Consider the following 15,987-nt stretch of genomic DNA (forward strand, 5'->3'; position numbering starts at 1 on the left):
ATTAAGTAGGGGTAGGGAGGGGTGAGATCAATGCTGCAAAACATCAGTTAAAAACTTTATTTCAACCACATTTCACAAACACCACTTAAATAGACTAACTATTGGAAAGACTGGGAGGCAGAAAATAATTATAAATAGGAGAACAGCCAGGGAAGCAATATATTTACAATGACAATCTCCTGAAGAACAGTCTTTAACAAGCCAAAACCTTGCTGGTGATCATCAGTCAAGTCAGAAAATAAAGTGAGTCATTTTCTTTAAAGTGGATTTCAAAAAATTGATTGAAAAGAATTCTGATTAAAGAAGTGAACTGTAACATAAACCATTTCTAAGTTCTAAGAAAAGAAAACGCCTTAGAAACTATAAGCAAAACAAGAAACTTCAGTTTCAAACTGACAATAAGTACCTGTCTAGTTGATACAGGACTATGTGCATACACATGCAACATAATGTGAAAAGCTGAAAATCAGGCTTAGAAAGATGTTTTATCAAAAATATTTCTTCCCCCTCCCCTCAAAATGCTCTTGAGTCCATACATTGTCAGTGTCCCTCCACGTTCTACAGAAAAAAGAACTTCAATATCTTCAAGTTATGGATGACGAACTATAAGTTCAACACTCTGTCTAGAAGCTAACAACATGGACATCAGCCATCATAAAACTCCACACCATTGTGCCCCTAAAGGTACACCAAATTAACTATCAAACAAATACTGTTCACAAAAAGGTATGATTACTAAGATGAAAATTATTCAGTTTTCTAAAATACAGATACTCGTCACTGTAACACAGTCCAAACATTCATTCTTTATCCACATAAAAATAGATTATGACACACCTTCCATCACATGCAGTGTTGTTTTTCCCCCGAAATGTTGTCAACCGTAGTCTCCCCAGAAAAAAAACCACTCCATTACTACTACGAAAAATTGCCTGCCGTTCTTGTCAGCCAAATGTCTCTAAATACAAAATGTAACAAAGGCACAGAACTCCAGACAAAATAATTACACTTTTCTTTTAAGCAGACCACACATCGTGATGCTCTGTACAAGTTTGAAGGATGTGGTGCAAGCACCATGGGATGATTAAACTACTTTCATCAGCTAACAATGGCGAGACCTGATCGTAGGGCTCCTTTGCTCTTTGCAATATTGATATCAGTTCCATATTTCAGAGCAGAATGCATTGGGATCATTTAGTTAACTGGGGCCTAGCATAGTGAGTTAAGTGTAATGAACACAGGTGGTCAATGTAATGATGGCAACCACTAGCCTTGTGCATAAAACAAAGACATGTTTGCAAAGCTAAAGTTCTGACAGTCAAAATTTTAAAAAAATCTGAAGACTGACAGTCATATGAAATCTGTATGATAAAAGTTTTGTGAAGATTTAAATCATTAAAAATAAAATTATTCATCAGGCTTCTGGTCTTAAATGAGAATGCCTCTGACCAAAAAACTGGTGAACAAGTAGCTAATGCCACACTTCTGTCAAAATCTGCATTGGTACAGCTTAATTCCGTTGACAGACTCAACTGTCTATACTAAAGAATGCTTTATTTAATATATTTGTCCTTTAGCCATGATTCTGATTCTTCTCATGCATAGGTCCAAGCACCAATATCCAGAAATCATTCATTTTAAAGTGTTTCCCAAATTTCAAACAGTTTAGCAAAAGGACAAAATGAGCAAGCACTTCTTTAAATGGATGTCATCATATCAAGCCTTAAACAGAAAAAGTAACATTCACTTTCCAAAGAAAGACCCACAGGTAATTACTCCACATCTTTCATGTTCATAGCAGTCAATGGCAAAGCATCCACTAAAGCAATCATCACAACCTTCATAGGTAAAATCTTACATAGGTCTGCTGGCACTTCTGTGTTAGAAATTTGGTATACTATTGTCCACATAACAATCTGTCACCGTGTATAGGCCATAACTTGGGATGCTTGAGTCTGTTCACAACAAATGAACAAAGTGTCTTATATAATAACTTCTGCTTATAGACATAGAAAATGTTATGATTGCCCTTCAAATCCTATTAAAGCCCTCTATTTGGAAATCATATATCTAAAACAAATATTGCGATCTGTTTACTTATCCCATCTACAACAAAACATAATGATCCTTTTCTTTAAACAACACTTCAAGGTCACATCAAATAAACAATAATACAGACTTCTCTTCATTTCTCTTCAAATGCTGACAGCATTTTTTCTTTCACTCTCTCGTTTTCCTGCTCTGCTCTTTTGCTTCAATATACTGGATATGATTTGTAGGACATCACCCATGTTTGTGACTAGTATTAAACCAATTACAACTGTCACCCTTTCATCCTAAACTGGCAAAAAGGCCCTCAAAATAATAGTCCATTTTCTATGCAATGGCAGTGTTTCAATGTACATCAGTAACACCACCAGAGGCCCTGTAGTCACAGACGACACAATCAAAAAATACAATGGAGGTCCACAGCAATACAGTCACAAATAAGCACAAGGAACATTACTGGACATCTGTCTGCACACTGGATTGCTTTACCCCTCCACATGCAGGCAGATTTTAGCTTATGGCACTGCATTCCTTGCAAACACTTGCTGCACACTAACACACTTCTAATCGTGTGTTATGCAGTCATCATTGCATGAAACAAATGGGAACAGTAAAATATATTCATACATTGCTGCTGATGTTTTGCTGAAGTAAACAGTAACAGTACCAGATTTTTGTCAGATCGTCAAAATTACAAACTAGACAAACGATGGGTACTGTCAGGTCCTGCATCAGTTTATTGAAAATGCACCTTATGCACAAGAAGTGCAGCACCAATCAAAAAAGCATGTAAACAAGATGCAAATATAATGAATAAAAATGAACTTACTGACAAATAAGCTTTTTAGATAATTCAAGTTATGCAGTTTACCCACTGGCACAATACAAAGGATCACCAGAATGAAATGTGTAATGTTATTCAATACAGGCTGTATGAGTAAATACCAAATTTTAAAAAACGTACAATTATAAAAATACAATAACTTTTATGACAACAAATACAACTTTCAGTTCTATATGCCTACATTTGTATTCCTACTTCAATGATCTTTTAAGAGTTTGGTGACAGCAACAGCAGAAATGGCTAGGCTGGACAGGATCTGGCGCAGCAAAAAGAGGTTTACTATGAAGTATAATCTGTACAAGTCCCCTGTTATACCTATCCTGCTTTATGGATGTAAATGTGGATTCTGCTTGCTGATACAGAGAGGAGAATCCAGGCATTCGAGAACAAGTGCCTGAGGAAGTTGATTCAGATCTTGTACAGAGAACATAAAACCAATGACTGTATGAAGTACAGTTGCCAAATTCAGACACCAGGAACCCCTACCTGCAACAGCCAAGCAATCTAAGCTGGTCTAGTTTCACCACGTGATCCGGCATGACACAATGTCAAACACTGTCCTTCAAAGTAGCCTGGAGGGTGGTCAATGTGGCTTAAATACGTGAAGAAGTGGACTGGTCATCCTGCTCTCTATCACCCATGATAGGCATGAGTGGTAGGCCTTGTCAGTTGCTACATTTTATCAATGTGCTTCTTCCATTGATCAGTACCAATCAAGCAATGAATGAAGATTTTGGTAACATATTTTCATTATTAAAACAAGGATACAGTCAAAACACCAATCAAAGTAGTTCAAAGTTATTCAAGTGAAGTCATAGCATAGACGGCATATCTGACTTAAAAAAAACAAAACCAAGCAAACAGATGTCCAGTAATCCACACAAAGGACATCAGTCAACAAAGAATACAGAACATGCAGTCACTAATCATTGATCAAAAAGGTGTGAGAGCAAGCTAAGCTGGCCTGTACACAAGAACTCACAAAAATCCCAGTGGTTCTTTACAGGTAATACTTGTCAACACACAGTGAAAGACCTATAATAATGGCAACAACACAACAAATCCTACATCAAGGCAGATGGTGATTAGTGCAAGACCTTGACTTTCCTCATTCGCTGTCCTCCTGCAGTACCCCTTGCCGTCCTGCTCCTGCACGACCTGCTGGACAAAATGAACTAGCAAATAAGAGACTCCAGACAAGGTCATCTTAGCCCCAGCAACCTAACAGATATGATGAATGAAGAAAACATTATATGAACAATTTCTTTTTCGACTTTCTGCTTAGGAGAGAAGTAATAAATTAGAAACGCATATAAATCAAACTTCACCTAGTTGCTAAAAACGGAAAACTGAAGATTAAGATCCTGACAGATGACAAACCAGGCCATCCAGTAATTGATTTTGTAAAAAAAGTTTATGTTTATTCTGTTGTTGCTTATATCTTCAACACAGCATAGAATGCTCAACGGATTTTGGTCTATTTGCTCTATGCAGGGGCAATGCTTACCTGCTCGGATCTGGTTTAGAGAGGCCAAGACTCGAAGCATAAAGGCTGCAGGCACAGTGATGGTGTCCCTGGTTTCTTCCAGCATAATATGGTTACGTCGCATCACCTGAAAGTAGGCATCATCAAGGGTAAACTACAAGCCTTCATGCAGAACACACACCAGTGTCATGTAAAATACAAGGCCAATGATATCTGTGCACAAACAAAATTTGCTTTCTTGATTTCATTAAGTTGCTTTCTCTCTGCTATTTCCATCACTCCTGCTTGACACCAAAAGATTCACTCTTGAATTTTGGGGTTCCACAGATACAAACAAAACCTGAAAACACAGCTTTAAACCTGATGTTGACATCTAAATGAAGAAATTAAGGTATTGCAGGCATGGTTGTTCCTATCCAGGTAAAAGTAATGCTACCCTTGAGGGACCATAGTTTAGGACCACAGTTTGTGCTGTATAGGTGGCTTTATGGTCCACATGCTTGCTACTCTTCAATTTACTTGCATGCAGCTTTGCTGTTGCCACATGATGCATATTTTCTCACATGGCCCCTATCATGGCTTAAGTCCCCTGGACTACCATACTCTCCTCTCTCCCAAGACCAACTGCTGTACCTCTGTGTTATGACTGTGCAATGAGCAGCGTGAGTCCCCAGGATAAGCACAAACGATTTGGGGAGAGAATTGAGACGTGACACCCACTCAATCCCATCCACCAAAGATGACAAATATTGGGGATCCCTTGTGTGAGAGTGTGTGTGTTGGAGAAGGAAGGGGGGGGGGGATAAAGACTGCATGCATCTGATAATTCAGAGTGAAAGCAGATGTGCATGTGTTTGGAGCATTATGTGTGTGGGCTGTGTACACATTCGCAAACAGGTAAATAATTCATGCTCATTACTAAAATCATATCTATAACTAGATAAACAAGTATTCATGCTTTCTTAAATGTTTAAACACAGTAAATACTTGTAAATAACTAACTTCTTCTGCCATTTCTATGTCAAAGGAAGGATGTTCCTCTAATGGCGACCAGATCTTCACATCGTAGTCAATGCCACTGGATGCCAAAACTGTACACAGATCGAAGCAACTTACGTATACCATAAACAACAATGTCAATATTCTACCAACTATTACAATTTGACAATGTAGTTCATTGTAATACTTGAAGAACTCTAATCAAAACCTAAAAACCCAACACCTGGCCTTAAATCATCCAACATTTTAACTTTCTGAAGTAAGATTTTCACAGCCTTTCAACTCTCTATGTTCAGACACTTTAATATTTCACCTAAAATTTATGGATGACAAAGAAATTAAAAATACACATCAGCCTCTCCATCTACACCTGGAAAAGTGTGTAGCATACAGATATGCATCTACACGTTTCACATACCAGGATCATTTCTGCATGCCACATACCAGGATCATAGGTGCATGCCACATACCAGGATCGAATGGGTGAGGCTGAAGACAGTTCACAACATGTCGATCAGCTTCTAGCAGCATAAGAAGTTCTGTAGAATCCATGTCCCAGAAAAAGATGCGCCCACAATCAGATCCACTCATTACCACTGAGCTACCCCAGAAATTGGCCTCTTTGATCTAAGAGAACATAGACAATTTGCTGTGACATTTGTATCATGCCATGACTGAACATTTATACACAACCTTCATTATTCATTTTGTACATGCTAATGGCAACTATCAACATTAGGATCTTTTATCACAATCTCTACCTGAGTTTACCCCCCACAAAATGCAAGGGGTTTTCAGAACCTCAGCAAAAGTTGTTGGGAAATTTAGCCCCCACCCCAAAAGAAGTTGTTGAATTTGTTTCAACTAATAAACAAAACTTTTTAAGTGTACAGCGATTAATGTTATCCCTGATGTGATGTTTTTTATACATGTATAGCTAAAAAATGGTAACAACATTTGATAAAAAGTGATAACAATACATCTTTCATGTCCTATTTATTACACAATGTCTTAGGCATTGAGAACTCCATTGTAAATTCTGTTTTTTTAGCCCCATGACACATTGTTTACATTTTCAGATGCCCTAGACCAGGCAGGTCAAACACGCGGCCCATTTATGCATATTTTTATATGACTCGATAGGAAACACTAATCTCTATATCCAGTCATATTTTTTGTTCTCATAAACCTGATATCCAGTTTACATTTTCTAATAACAATGTTCTCTGTAGATAAACCTGTAATCTATAATCATACCATTGTTCGCCCATTACGATGACCTTTGAACATGCGTGTGGCAAAAGGCTGAAAGACTGCTGCCATATCTCTTTCTTCTCGCAGCTCTCGCTGTTTCCTATAGGCACTCTGCATCCGCATTGCTGCTAAATGCCTCTCATTCTCTGCTGCAGCTCTGAAAACGAACAAACATTTTAACTAAAATTTAAATCAACTATTGTTAGCATTGTTAAAGTATAACACCTCACTGCCCCTACTCTCCCTAGACTACAGAACCCTTTTACCTCGCTGACTGACTTGAGTGCTTTGCATCACCACCCTATCAGGACTCAATCTCTGCATCACCTAACTAAAGGCAATCTTGTCTAACATACTTTAACGCAATGTAGTGTAATCTCTCACACACCCAGAGCTCCAGCCAGCAAACTGATGTGATGGGTCTCTTGGTCTGCTGCCCTCGTCTTCATCATTGCTGTCTTCTTCTATTTCTTCATCCGAAAGTGACAGCTGGAAGTTGCCGGTAGGGGGTCCACTATGGCCTGCTCGTCTCTGTCTGGAGGTGCTGACTCCGAGTCCACTGATCCCTGAAGCCTGAGGATGGCTTGTACATGGCTGTGCTTGTGAGTCAGAAGTTGGAGCAGACTGTTCCCTGATAGTACTGCCAACATCATGCTTGTCACAAGAATAGCTGTGACAAGCAAAGCAAGCAACTGATCCTGGAAAAAAGATGTGAAACAAAACAAATTACCTTAAAAATGTTAACTTCAACTAAACTGTATCTCTGAGCTATGACAGAATAAACTATTTATTTTGAGATTATGCAAAAATGAAAGAAGCTAGGTTTCTATCTCTCACTCTCCTTGTTACAAATCTTTAAGGGTTTCTGGAATATGTTTAAAATTTCTTAAACTGACAAATAACGTCTCCTCAGCAACCTAATCCTCAAAGGGGGAAAAAAATAAATTACAGACAAAGAATAAATGCATCATTTTTGAAACTTTGTTATGCTTCAACTAAAAGGCTCCCAAGCCTAGAGTCAGTGAACCAATGTATCGTGCATGGCATATAAAAGGCAGAGCCCAACCTCTCTCTTGCTATCATCTTTATCTCCCCTGATAATTAACTCCCCATTCCAGTATGTTGGACATGCTGTTCTTTCCCAGAGTCAGCTGAATTGATGTGATAACTGATATAGCTATAGTTGCTGTTGTGTAAAACCCCAGTCTTCCCACTCATTACTGCATTTGAGCAACTGCTGGGTGGACGGAGGAAGTTTTCCAGCCGCAGGCCTGAATAGACCTCGAACTGGAGACTTTCTGCTTCACAGTCCCGTTCACTAACCACTAGACGAGGCTATATCTGCTACATCAGTTATAAAACTCAAAAATATAAATCTAGCATTAATGAAATGAGAAATATTTATAATGTACACATACACAAATACAAAAAAAGGTTATAACAATCAAGTTGCAAAATCCTTCAACTGACCAGGCATGGTATCAGTAACAGCGTTCTCTGCCACCTGACTGACACCCCTTGCAGTGCATTCGCTGTCTTCCCTGCTTTCTCTGGTGCTCTCTTCTCTCACCATATCAGTCTCTGGCTCAGAAACTGGAGAGTGGATTGTGATGTGGCACTGTGGTACAAATGAACTAGGCTGCACCTCTGTTTCAGGCATTGCTGGCAAGCTGTGGATGAGGTCTGGTTGAAAATCTGCATTCACTCTGTCCCAGCTTTCTTCTTCATTCTTTCTTTCTGTATCAGCTACCATAACCTCCTCTACTTGAACACTTGTCAAAGATGCAGGTCTGGAAGACAGCGAAAGACCTGCAAGGTCTCTGTTCTCTGGACGATCCCTGTTAACAAGTTCTGGGGTGCAATGCATAGAGCTATTTGGAACTGGCATATCGGCCAGCATCCCAACGTCGTTTTGTTGACTGGGGCCAGGCTGTTCGGTCCCTGCTGTCGCCATACACTGGATCCCATCTCTGGAAGCCTTTGCCCCTGTGCTTGAAGACAGTGGATTGCAAACATGTGTTCCTGACAAGTTTGCTAGGGGTGGATTGTTGACATCAAAACTTGCATAGCCAACCCTGATGGTACTGGCTGTTGTTCCTTCATGGGAGTAATGCAGACTGATGACAGGCTCCAAACGAGTAGCTGCCACCATGCTTCCCTGGCTGGGGGTGACAGCAAACAGATTTCCATCAGGACTTACTGTATTGCTATGACTAACACCAACACCACAGCTACTGTGAACAGACTGTTGCTGTTGTTGCTGTGGATGGGTAAAAGAACCACCATCACTTCTTCCACTGACATCTTTGCTTTTCACTGCTACAGTCTCCATGCGTTCACTCATCTCTTGTTTGTTCTCGCCACATTCACCCCTTGCGTTCCTAAGCATAAAGTCTAAAGCAGAAGTATTACCATCTACATTATCAGATCTCAAGCAGGAACTGGCACCTTTGGTACCTTCTGCTGATGCTTGACCATAAATAGTTTGAGTTTGAGCTGTCTGTTCACACAAACCTTCAGCTTGAGTTTTCTGGATTTCACCCTGACTACCATGTGAGAAGAATGGGAGGTCATTTGCTCTGACACAAGGCACCCCAGGAAAGGAAGATGGACAAGATGTTTCTTCCCCACTACACTCTTTCTGGTGAGAATGATAAGACATACAACATCCTCCTTTGGTTGTATCTCTCCACAAGTCATCATTTTTATGCACATTATTACCAATGCTTTCATCTTTAAGGTCCCTGCTAGCCCCCTCAGACAACACTGGGTTGCAGGTTTGTATAGAACTATCCTGTAGAAGCCCTTCTGAACAACTGTTCAGTTGATTATCAGAGTCATCAACACTTGACATGGTCGTTGCTCCCCTCTCATCTTCTTGAAGGCCACAGTATTTGTTGGCAGGGACACAACTACCCTGCTCAGCATTTTCTCCATCATGTGTTGGCTCCAGTAGGACATTCTGGCTCTGCAAACAACCTAAACCTGAGGAACTGTCTCCATCAGATCTGCCCGCTGTAGCAGCAGCAGCAGCAGCAGGGGGATTTTCTATGTCTTCTAAGCGAGGGTCATCTGCCCCTATGTCGCTGCTTCCAGAGTTGCTTCCTTCATCAACAGCCAGAGAAGCATCTTCATGCTGGTCATCATCTCGGCGTCGCAGGCTGCCATCCAACCAACGGGTCAACATGTCTGACATTCTCTGCATGAGATTCATCTGAGGCTGACCTGTAATACAGATATTAGGAAGTTAAAAAAAAAACAAAAAACGCCTGCTTGTTTGTCATTTAGAGTGGGTCAGTGAACGCCTTAACATAAAAGGATGACGAGACCAGGTGATAAGAACATAACACAGTCATGCCATCAGTGAGGATGATGGTTATACCCATATAAGATACTGAATTCACATTTAAGTGAAAGAAATCTATTAATCACAAAATCAGGGATCAAGCATAAAAAAAAACATTGCACAAAAGCACAAGGAAAAATAAGAATGACACTGATGTAACAAGCCAGAAAAAGATGCCGCTAACAATTTTTAAAAAATAATTTTCGAGTTTACTTTAGACACTTGCTGTTCTTTATCATCATAAGTTATGTTTGGTCATTGCTACATGGTGTGTAACCATTAAAATTCAATGAATATCAGACTAAACACCACAGTAATTATCAAATGTGTCTAAGTCTGTATCAAAATTTTCGTTTTGGAAATAAGATTTCATATACTTGATTTGCTATGTATTTACAAGAAAGTGCAATTCATCAATGGAATAAGGTAGAAACAGCTTTTTTCTCTGAACTTTAAAACTTAAAAATTTGGATTTATCTTCCTTTCATGTTTATTATTTATGAGCTTTTGTAAATACTTCAAATTTGCGCATACCTGTGTATCAGAATCAAAGATCAAGGCCTGGACTTATGGTGTTAAAAATTTTTACTGATACGATCCCTAGATATTAAATATTGAACTCACCGGTGTCTTCTGTTCGTTCACGCTCTGGGCGTGCATTTGGCCCCGTGTCCGACCAATCACCCCGCAAACGCAAGCGTTTAGTGGGTGGCTGGGGAACCAGGTCTGAAGCTCTTTCTGCTGCTGTTTCTGATCCAGCTGCAGGTTTGGTTGCCTGCCATCATAGTATTGCTGGCATAAACATGAGAGTGACCACATTACATTTCTGAGATTAAGTGAACAAATGCACAAATGTATGTGCATGCGCACTCACATACAAAATAACCAACTGCACTGCAGTGCTACCAATATAACATGACAGAGAAAAACCTGAGCCAAAGAAAGACTTGAAAATTATATGACTGATGGTAGAGAAGGAAAAGACATTATTGCCACTACAGGCCTGAGCAACTTTGTGCCCCACAGCAAAACGCTATAACCACCATGATATGAAATCTCCCCTACCTATATTTTTGTAAGATTGTGAAACACCTGTCACCACAAAGTTAATCTTTCAAAAAATATTTCTTCAAAAACATACCCATGCATCGGCTTCAGATTTATGAAAAGTCTTCCCCCTTTCATTCTGTAAAAATAGAGTCAAAATCAAATACAATTGAGCACAAATACTTGATAAACACATGACAATACATGAACCTTGATATCTAACTAAGAAATTCCATGCATTTTATACTCCAGAACAGAAATGAAGATGGGAATGAGCTTGTTTGTGAAATGGCTAAAAAAATAAAGGTTTCTGGTTTCTGAAGATTTCCGATTTCAACACAATTGAGGCTCTGACTTATTTCTCCCATCCTGGTGACATTGGCCTTAGAGATTTAAAAGCAGAAATTCTTCAAAATTTTGGAACTCTCTTTATAAATATTTGATCTACTAAACAAGTGGGAATTACAGGAACTTTGAGCCTGCATTAGTTCATCAGTTATGTTAAGCTGTCCTAGACCGGGCTTAGGATATAAGCTACACTCAATTATGTCAATAGCCCTCGTACTGAATGAGCTATTCCATAGCTCAATTGCATCAATACACCCATATTGAATGAATTAAGACTGGCTGCCTTCTGATGCTGTCGACCTAAGCTAATGTATGAAGCAAAAAGATAGCAACTTTTCAAACATCGTCGCAAGACTACAACACACCACCGCTTGCCACTACATGAAGAGAAGGAAAAAAAGACCTCCGTAGGGTCAATAAATGATCAGTTACCTGAGTGTTGAACAAATACACGTTTTCAGCAGAATAGCTGACCAATACATCATGACCATGGGGGCTGTAGTTAAGGGAAGTAATGCGATAAGCTTTGTGTTCCAGTGGAGCCAGAAAGCGGCACAACATCCCCTTGGCAGCTCGGCTGGTATAGGTGCCTGCAGCATGAGTTTCTATTAAAACTTTGCTCTGGAAATAATACCAAACAAAATCACAAAGTGGCAGCTCCTCAGAAGCCACCCCACTTTATATAAAATTTGGTGATATGAAGCAAAGCAACTCTTCAAATTTTTGCGACAAACATGACAAGGATTTATTACCGGAAGACCTTGTGCCCAACATACGACGATCAAAGACCCGCACAGAGCCATCAGCACATGCTGTGGCAAGCTGATAAGGCAAGATGGGATCCACGGCAAGAGATGTGACTGCGTGACGACAGTTGATCAGTACATCCTAGAAAAATTGCAGCCCCAGTCATAGATTGTTTCATCCTTATAATTTTTTTTTGTTTGCAGCTTGTCAGCAGTTTGCATTCCAAATCCCTCTAAATACTTGTTATTTTGTAAGTCATAAAATTGTTGGTATGTAATTATATTATGGTGGTATGAGGAATTGGGATCCAGAACATAAAAACTTACACAGGTATAAATGTCTCAGATAATAAAGTCCATTCACCTTTGCATTCAGGACAGTCACTAATGTTATTTTCATATGGAAAAGTCCATGCATGTCACACAGTTAGCTCACATCATTTTCACACAGGAAACTCCATTTATATTATTTTACATAGGAAGGTCCACTCACATCTTTGCATCTGGCTTTGGTGCAGCTGGTCTTTATGCGCATATCAAACCATCGTACTGTGCCATCCTCTCCACAAGACAAAAATGTGGCTGCCTCATTTGGTACAACAACAATCTGTCAAAAGCAAATAGTATGTGGGGTAAATATACTTAAAGGAATCTCTTACTCACTTTCTAAAAAGTGAAAATAAATCCTCTCAATCATTTAATTACTTTTTGCAGCTTTAATGTAGGAAATTTTAAGTATACCATTTAAATTGCATGGTGTTTTTTATTCATGTAATGAAAATGTTTGTAACTTCAAGACAACCAAAGTATATTGCATCTTCCCATAAGTAGCCGGTAGGATCTTTTGGTCCCCACCTCGTAGGCAGTTCCCAAGTGACAGTCAAAGCAACATTTCCCATAGGTGTCTTCACGTTCAACATCTGTGTAAAAGATGCTGCCTGCTCCTGAGCAAGAGACTATCTATGCACAGCAAATAAAAAATATGACACAAAAAAAATATAAAATGTATCTTTCCCCACTCTTAGTAGGATCAGTGTGTTTTACAAAAGAAATTGATAACACAAGCACAGAAGCACACAAGCAAAATGATGTCCACTTAAATGACATGGTATGGTGTATTTACAAACATACAAACCTCCCACAAAATACACTCATTTCCATGCATTTACTTAATAGTAATCCATGTATCTGCATGTACCTAACAATAATTCATGTTCACAAAACCCTATTTACATTTAGAGCAGATATAACAGCTGTAACATAAAGGCAGAAAGACTGCATAAAATCAGTGGATAGCACAAGATATTCAACTCACCTCCCGATCCTGAGAGTTTGGCAGGAATTTTGCACTAAAAATGTTGGAGTGATGTCCAGACCGAATATGAGCAAGTGTCTGAGGACACAAAGATTATAAAAAAAATTGTGTTTTTCCATAATTAGAATAAATGAAAACTTCTTTTACAAAAGTATATTTCTTAATACAAAATACAGGAAATGGAAACAATATATTCATTGAATGAATACATTTAATTCTTTCTTTCTTTTTGCACCACACACAACAACTCCACATACCCATGCATCTATGCATGCTGCCCTGACTTGTTTACAGTAGAGAAATAAAAACAGAATCTCAGCCATGATCAGAATATCTTACTAACCCCTGCAGATTGATAGCAAAAGTTTTTTTAAAAGCTGTCTGCAGTTATGTTTATGGGTATATTTACACTGACATTAAACAGAAGTGATAAGGCACTGGCGGTGATGATGATGCCAGTAAGCTCAATAAAGATGGCAAGTTGCTTCTGACCTTGCCAGTGAAAGGGTTTACAATCGCTAAGTGTTGGTCATCTGAGCCTGACAAGATGGTGTGACCACTTTCATTCCAGCAAATTGTGTTCACCTGTTAAGGAAAAATAAACATTGATGTTCAAACACCATCAACTTTCCTGTTCTCTAATTTGCTTTTTCAATCATTCTTCTACTAAATTTAAAGAGTATTACTAAATACTCATTTTAATTCATTTTTTACTTATGTGTAAACTAACACGTCAATGAATGGACGATCTGAATGTTTCCTTCTAAATGAATTGCCTGTTTGAAAGTCTTTGTAAAGTATGCAGTCCCAGTATTATTACAACCAGTATCCCAACAAGTATTTATAATAAGTTATAAAATATACTTTAAGCATGCAGATACAACCTTTCGTAAATGTGCTAATATTCTAACTCAATTTAAAAACTGACTTACACAGCCACGATGGACATCCAGCCGACGAGCAATTTTCAGACGCTGAACCATAAATTTACTTGCTGAGTTAAAAAAGAAAGAATATGCTATACAATATGTTTTACCGCCTTTTCTTTAATCTTAAATATCAAGAAGTCTTCTTACTACAATGTCAGCAGCTGTGTAAACAGTCTAAATACGGAATCTCAAACAGCAAAAACTAAAAAGTCTGAGCCATACTTGTTGCTTTTCTTCATTGTTATATTACTTTCTCAAACATCGACGCTTGAAAAAGTGCATATTAGGTATCCTGCTTATTTAAAATACAAATTCCGTATTGTTTGTTCAGAATCATAATGAAATAATGCGTTTTACTTTTTGGGGGGTTATTTATGCTTTCTTTAACGCGAGAAAAAAGTATTATAATAATAACAAAACAAAAAACATCTTCATATATCGTAATGTTACCTTTAGCAGCATCAAAAACAGTGGATGGCGATTGTAGACCATACTCTCGTCTCTGGATGAGCGAAAACATTTTATGTGGTAGGCAGAAACAGGCTGCGATTAAGATGCAACGGAATAGTTGCTTGGAACGGTCATTCTTGACCCGAGCCTTGTTTTCAATCGGCCATACTTTTTTTTTTTTTTTACTTTCAAGGGGAACAACTCACCGGCCGACCCCAATGACCTCCCGTTGTCCATAAATTAATTCAACAGAACTCGCAGAACGTACAACTCACATTTCCTACAGAAAACTAGATCTTTATTGCGTGCATCTCTTACACATTCAGAAAACTATAAGTTCAGCCTCACATCCAAAATCAGATCAATTTTTGCAGTTGAGCTGGAGAGATTAGTTGCCCCACTAAGTACGGTGGCCCCGCGGACGTCTTATAATTTGGACCACCCTGTCTGCCCAACTGTAAAGTGCAGCAGTTTAATTGTTTTTGTGTTGTTGTTGTTGTTTTTAAACCTATGTTCCTTTTATTGAGTACGACTAGTCGTTAGAAATCGGCAACACGTAACAGTCAAACACAGACAAGTACACCAAAAACAACGCGGCTGGTGTAGCCGTGTATATAATATTACAAAAGAGAACAGGGAATTTAAGGACAGCGCGAGCTCTTCAAGAAGTGCATGCTTGATGTGGTCGAAATCGTGTGTCCGAAGATCAAGAAGGACTTTGGGAATATTAGCTTATCCTGGAGAACAACGACGTGCTGGTACACGAGAAGATCAGTGGAATTGATGCACCGAAGAAAAGATCACTTTAGTCTGAGAGAAAGTAAAGCAGGGTCTTCTGTGGACTCCAAGGTCGGCTGAGTTCGGGTGCGTAATGGATAAGGGTAGGCTATAAAAAAAAAAAAAAAAAAAACCACAACGCCAGGCAGGTAAAAGACTAGACAACGCTTAGGTTAAGGTTAGGGAACGGACTTCATGGTTAATTCTTCGTAACATGATAAATAATTATTGCAGGGACAGTTTGGGATTATGAATTATTGTCGTGTTATGTATCCGCTGCTATCTTCTCGCCTTTAACTATATCCTCTCTGTCTTATGTGAGGTAGGCACGTGTTCTCAGTAATCTGACAGCGTGGTTCCCATGCAGTTTCTCTTTTCTTATTCCCTTCTTAATCTA

The 15,987-nt window shown here is 38.9% G+C and overlaps 1 protein-coding gene across 4 annotated transcripts; it reads right to left on the reverse strand.

The window, feature by feature from the left end:
- Positions 1-42: 42 nt before the first annotated feature.
- Positions 43-15,208, reverse strand: LOC112566218 (DDB1- and CUL4-associated factor 6-like). 4 transcript variants are annotated; one of them, XM_025242245.1, is made up of 18 exons: positions 14,814-15,208; positions 14,367-14,428; positions 13,927-14,019; positions 13,435-13,512; positions 12,975-13,079; positions 12,613-12,726; positions 12,126-12,261; positions 11,806-11,963; positions 11,120-11,164; positions 10,603-10,753; positions 8,103-9,857; positions 7,021-7,330; positions 6,636-6,789; positions 5,849-6,005; positions 5,382-5,470; positions 4,401-4,506; positions 3,962-4,054; positions 43-1,955 (listed from the first exon to the last, which is right to left on the reverse strand). In XM_025242245.1, exons 1-17 carry the CDS (start codon positions 14,881-14,883, stop codon positions 4,002-4,004), a joined length of 3,636 nt encoding a protein of 1,211 aa, XP_025098030.1. In that variant the 5' UTR covers positions 14,884-15,208; the 3' UTR covers positions 43-1,955; positions 3,962-4,001. The 4 variants fall into 4 exon arrangements, with proteins under 4 accessions (XP_025098030.1, XP_025098033.1, XP_025098029.1 ...); XM_025242248.1 differs by having other exon boundaries at positions 3,962-4,051; positions 14,814-15,207; XM_025242244.1 differs by having other exon boundaries at positions 43-4,054; positions 14,814-15,207.
- Between the last annotated feature and the right edge of the window lie 779 nt (positions 15,209-15,987).

Source organism: Pomacea canaliculata, linkage group LG6, assembly GCF_003073045.1.
Source record: "Pomacea canaliculata isolate SZHN2017 linkage group LG6, ASM307304v1, whole genome shotgun sequence".
In the NCBI taxonomy this organism is placed as follows: Eukaryota; Metazoa; Mollusca; class Gastropoda; order Architaenioglossa; family Ampullariidae; genus Pomacea; species Pomacea canaliculata.

Excerpts from the sequence above, each read along its gene's own strand:
- LOC112566218 (XM_025242245.1), bottom strand. The coding sequence starts at position 14,883 with ATGTTTTCGCTCATCCAGAGACGAGAGTATGGTCTACAATCGCCATCC. Across the intron at positions 14,020-14,366 it reads TGGATGTCCATCGTGGCTGT|GTGAACACAATTTGCTGGAA; the intron begins GTAAGTCAGTTT and ends TTTCCTTAACAG. Across the intron at positions 13,080-13,434 it reads CAAACTCTCAGGATCGGGAG|ATAGTCTCTTGCTCAGGAGC; the intron begins GTGAGTTGAATA and ends TGCTGTGCATAG.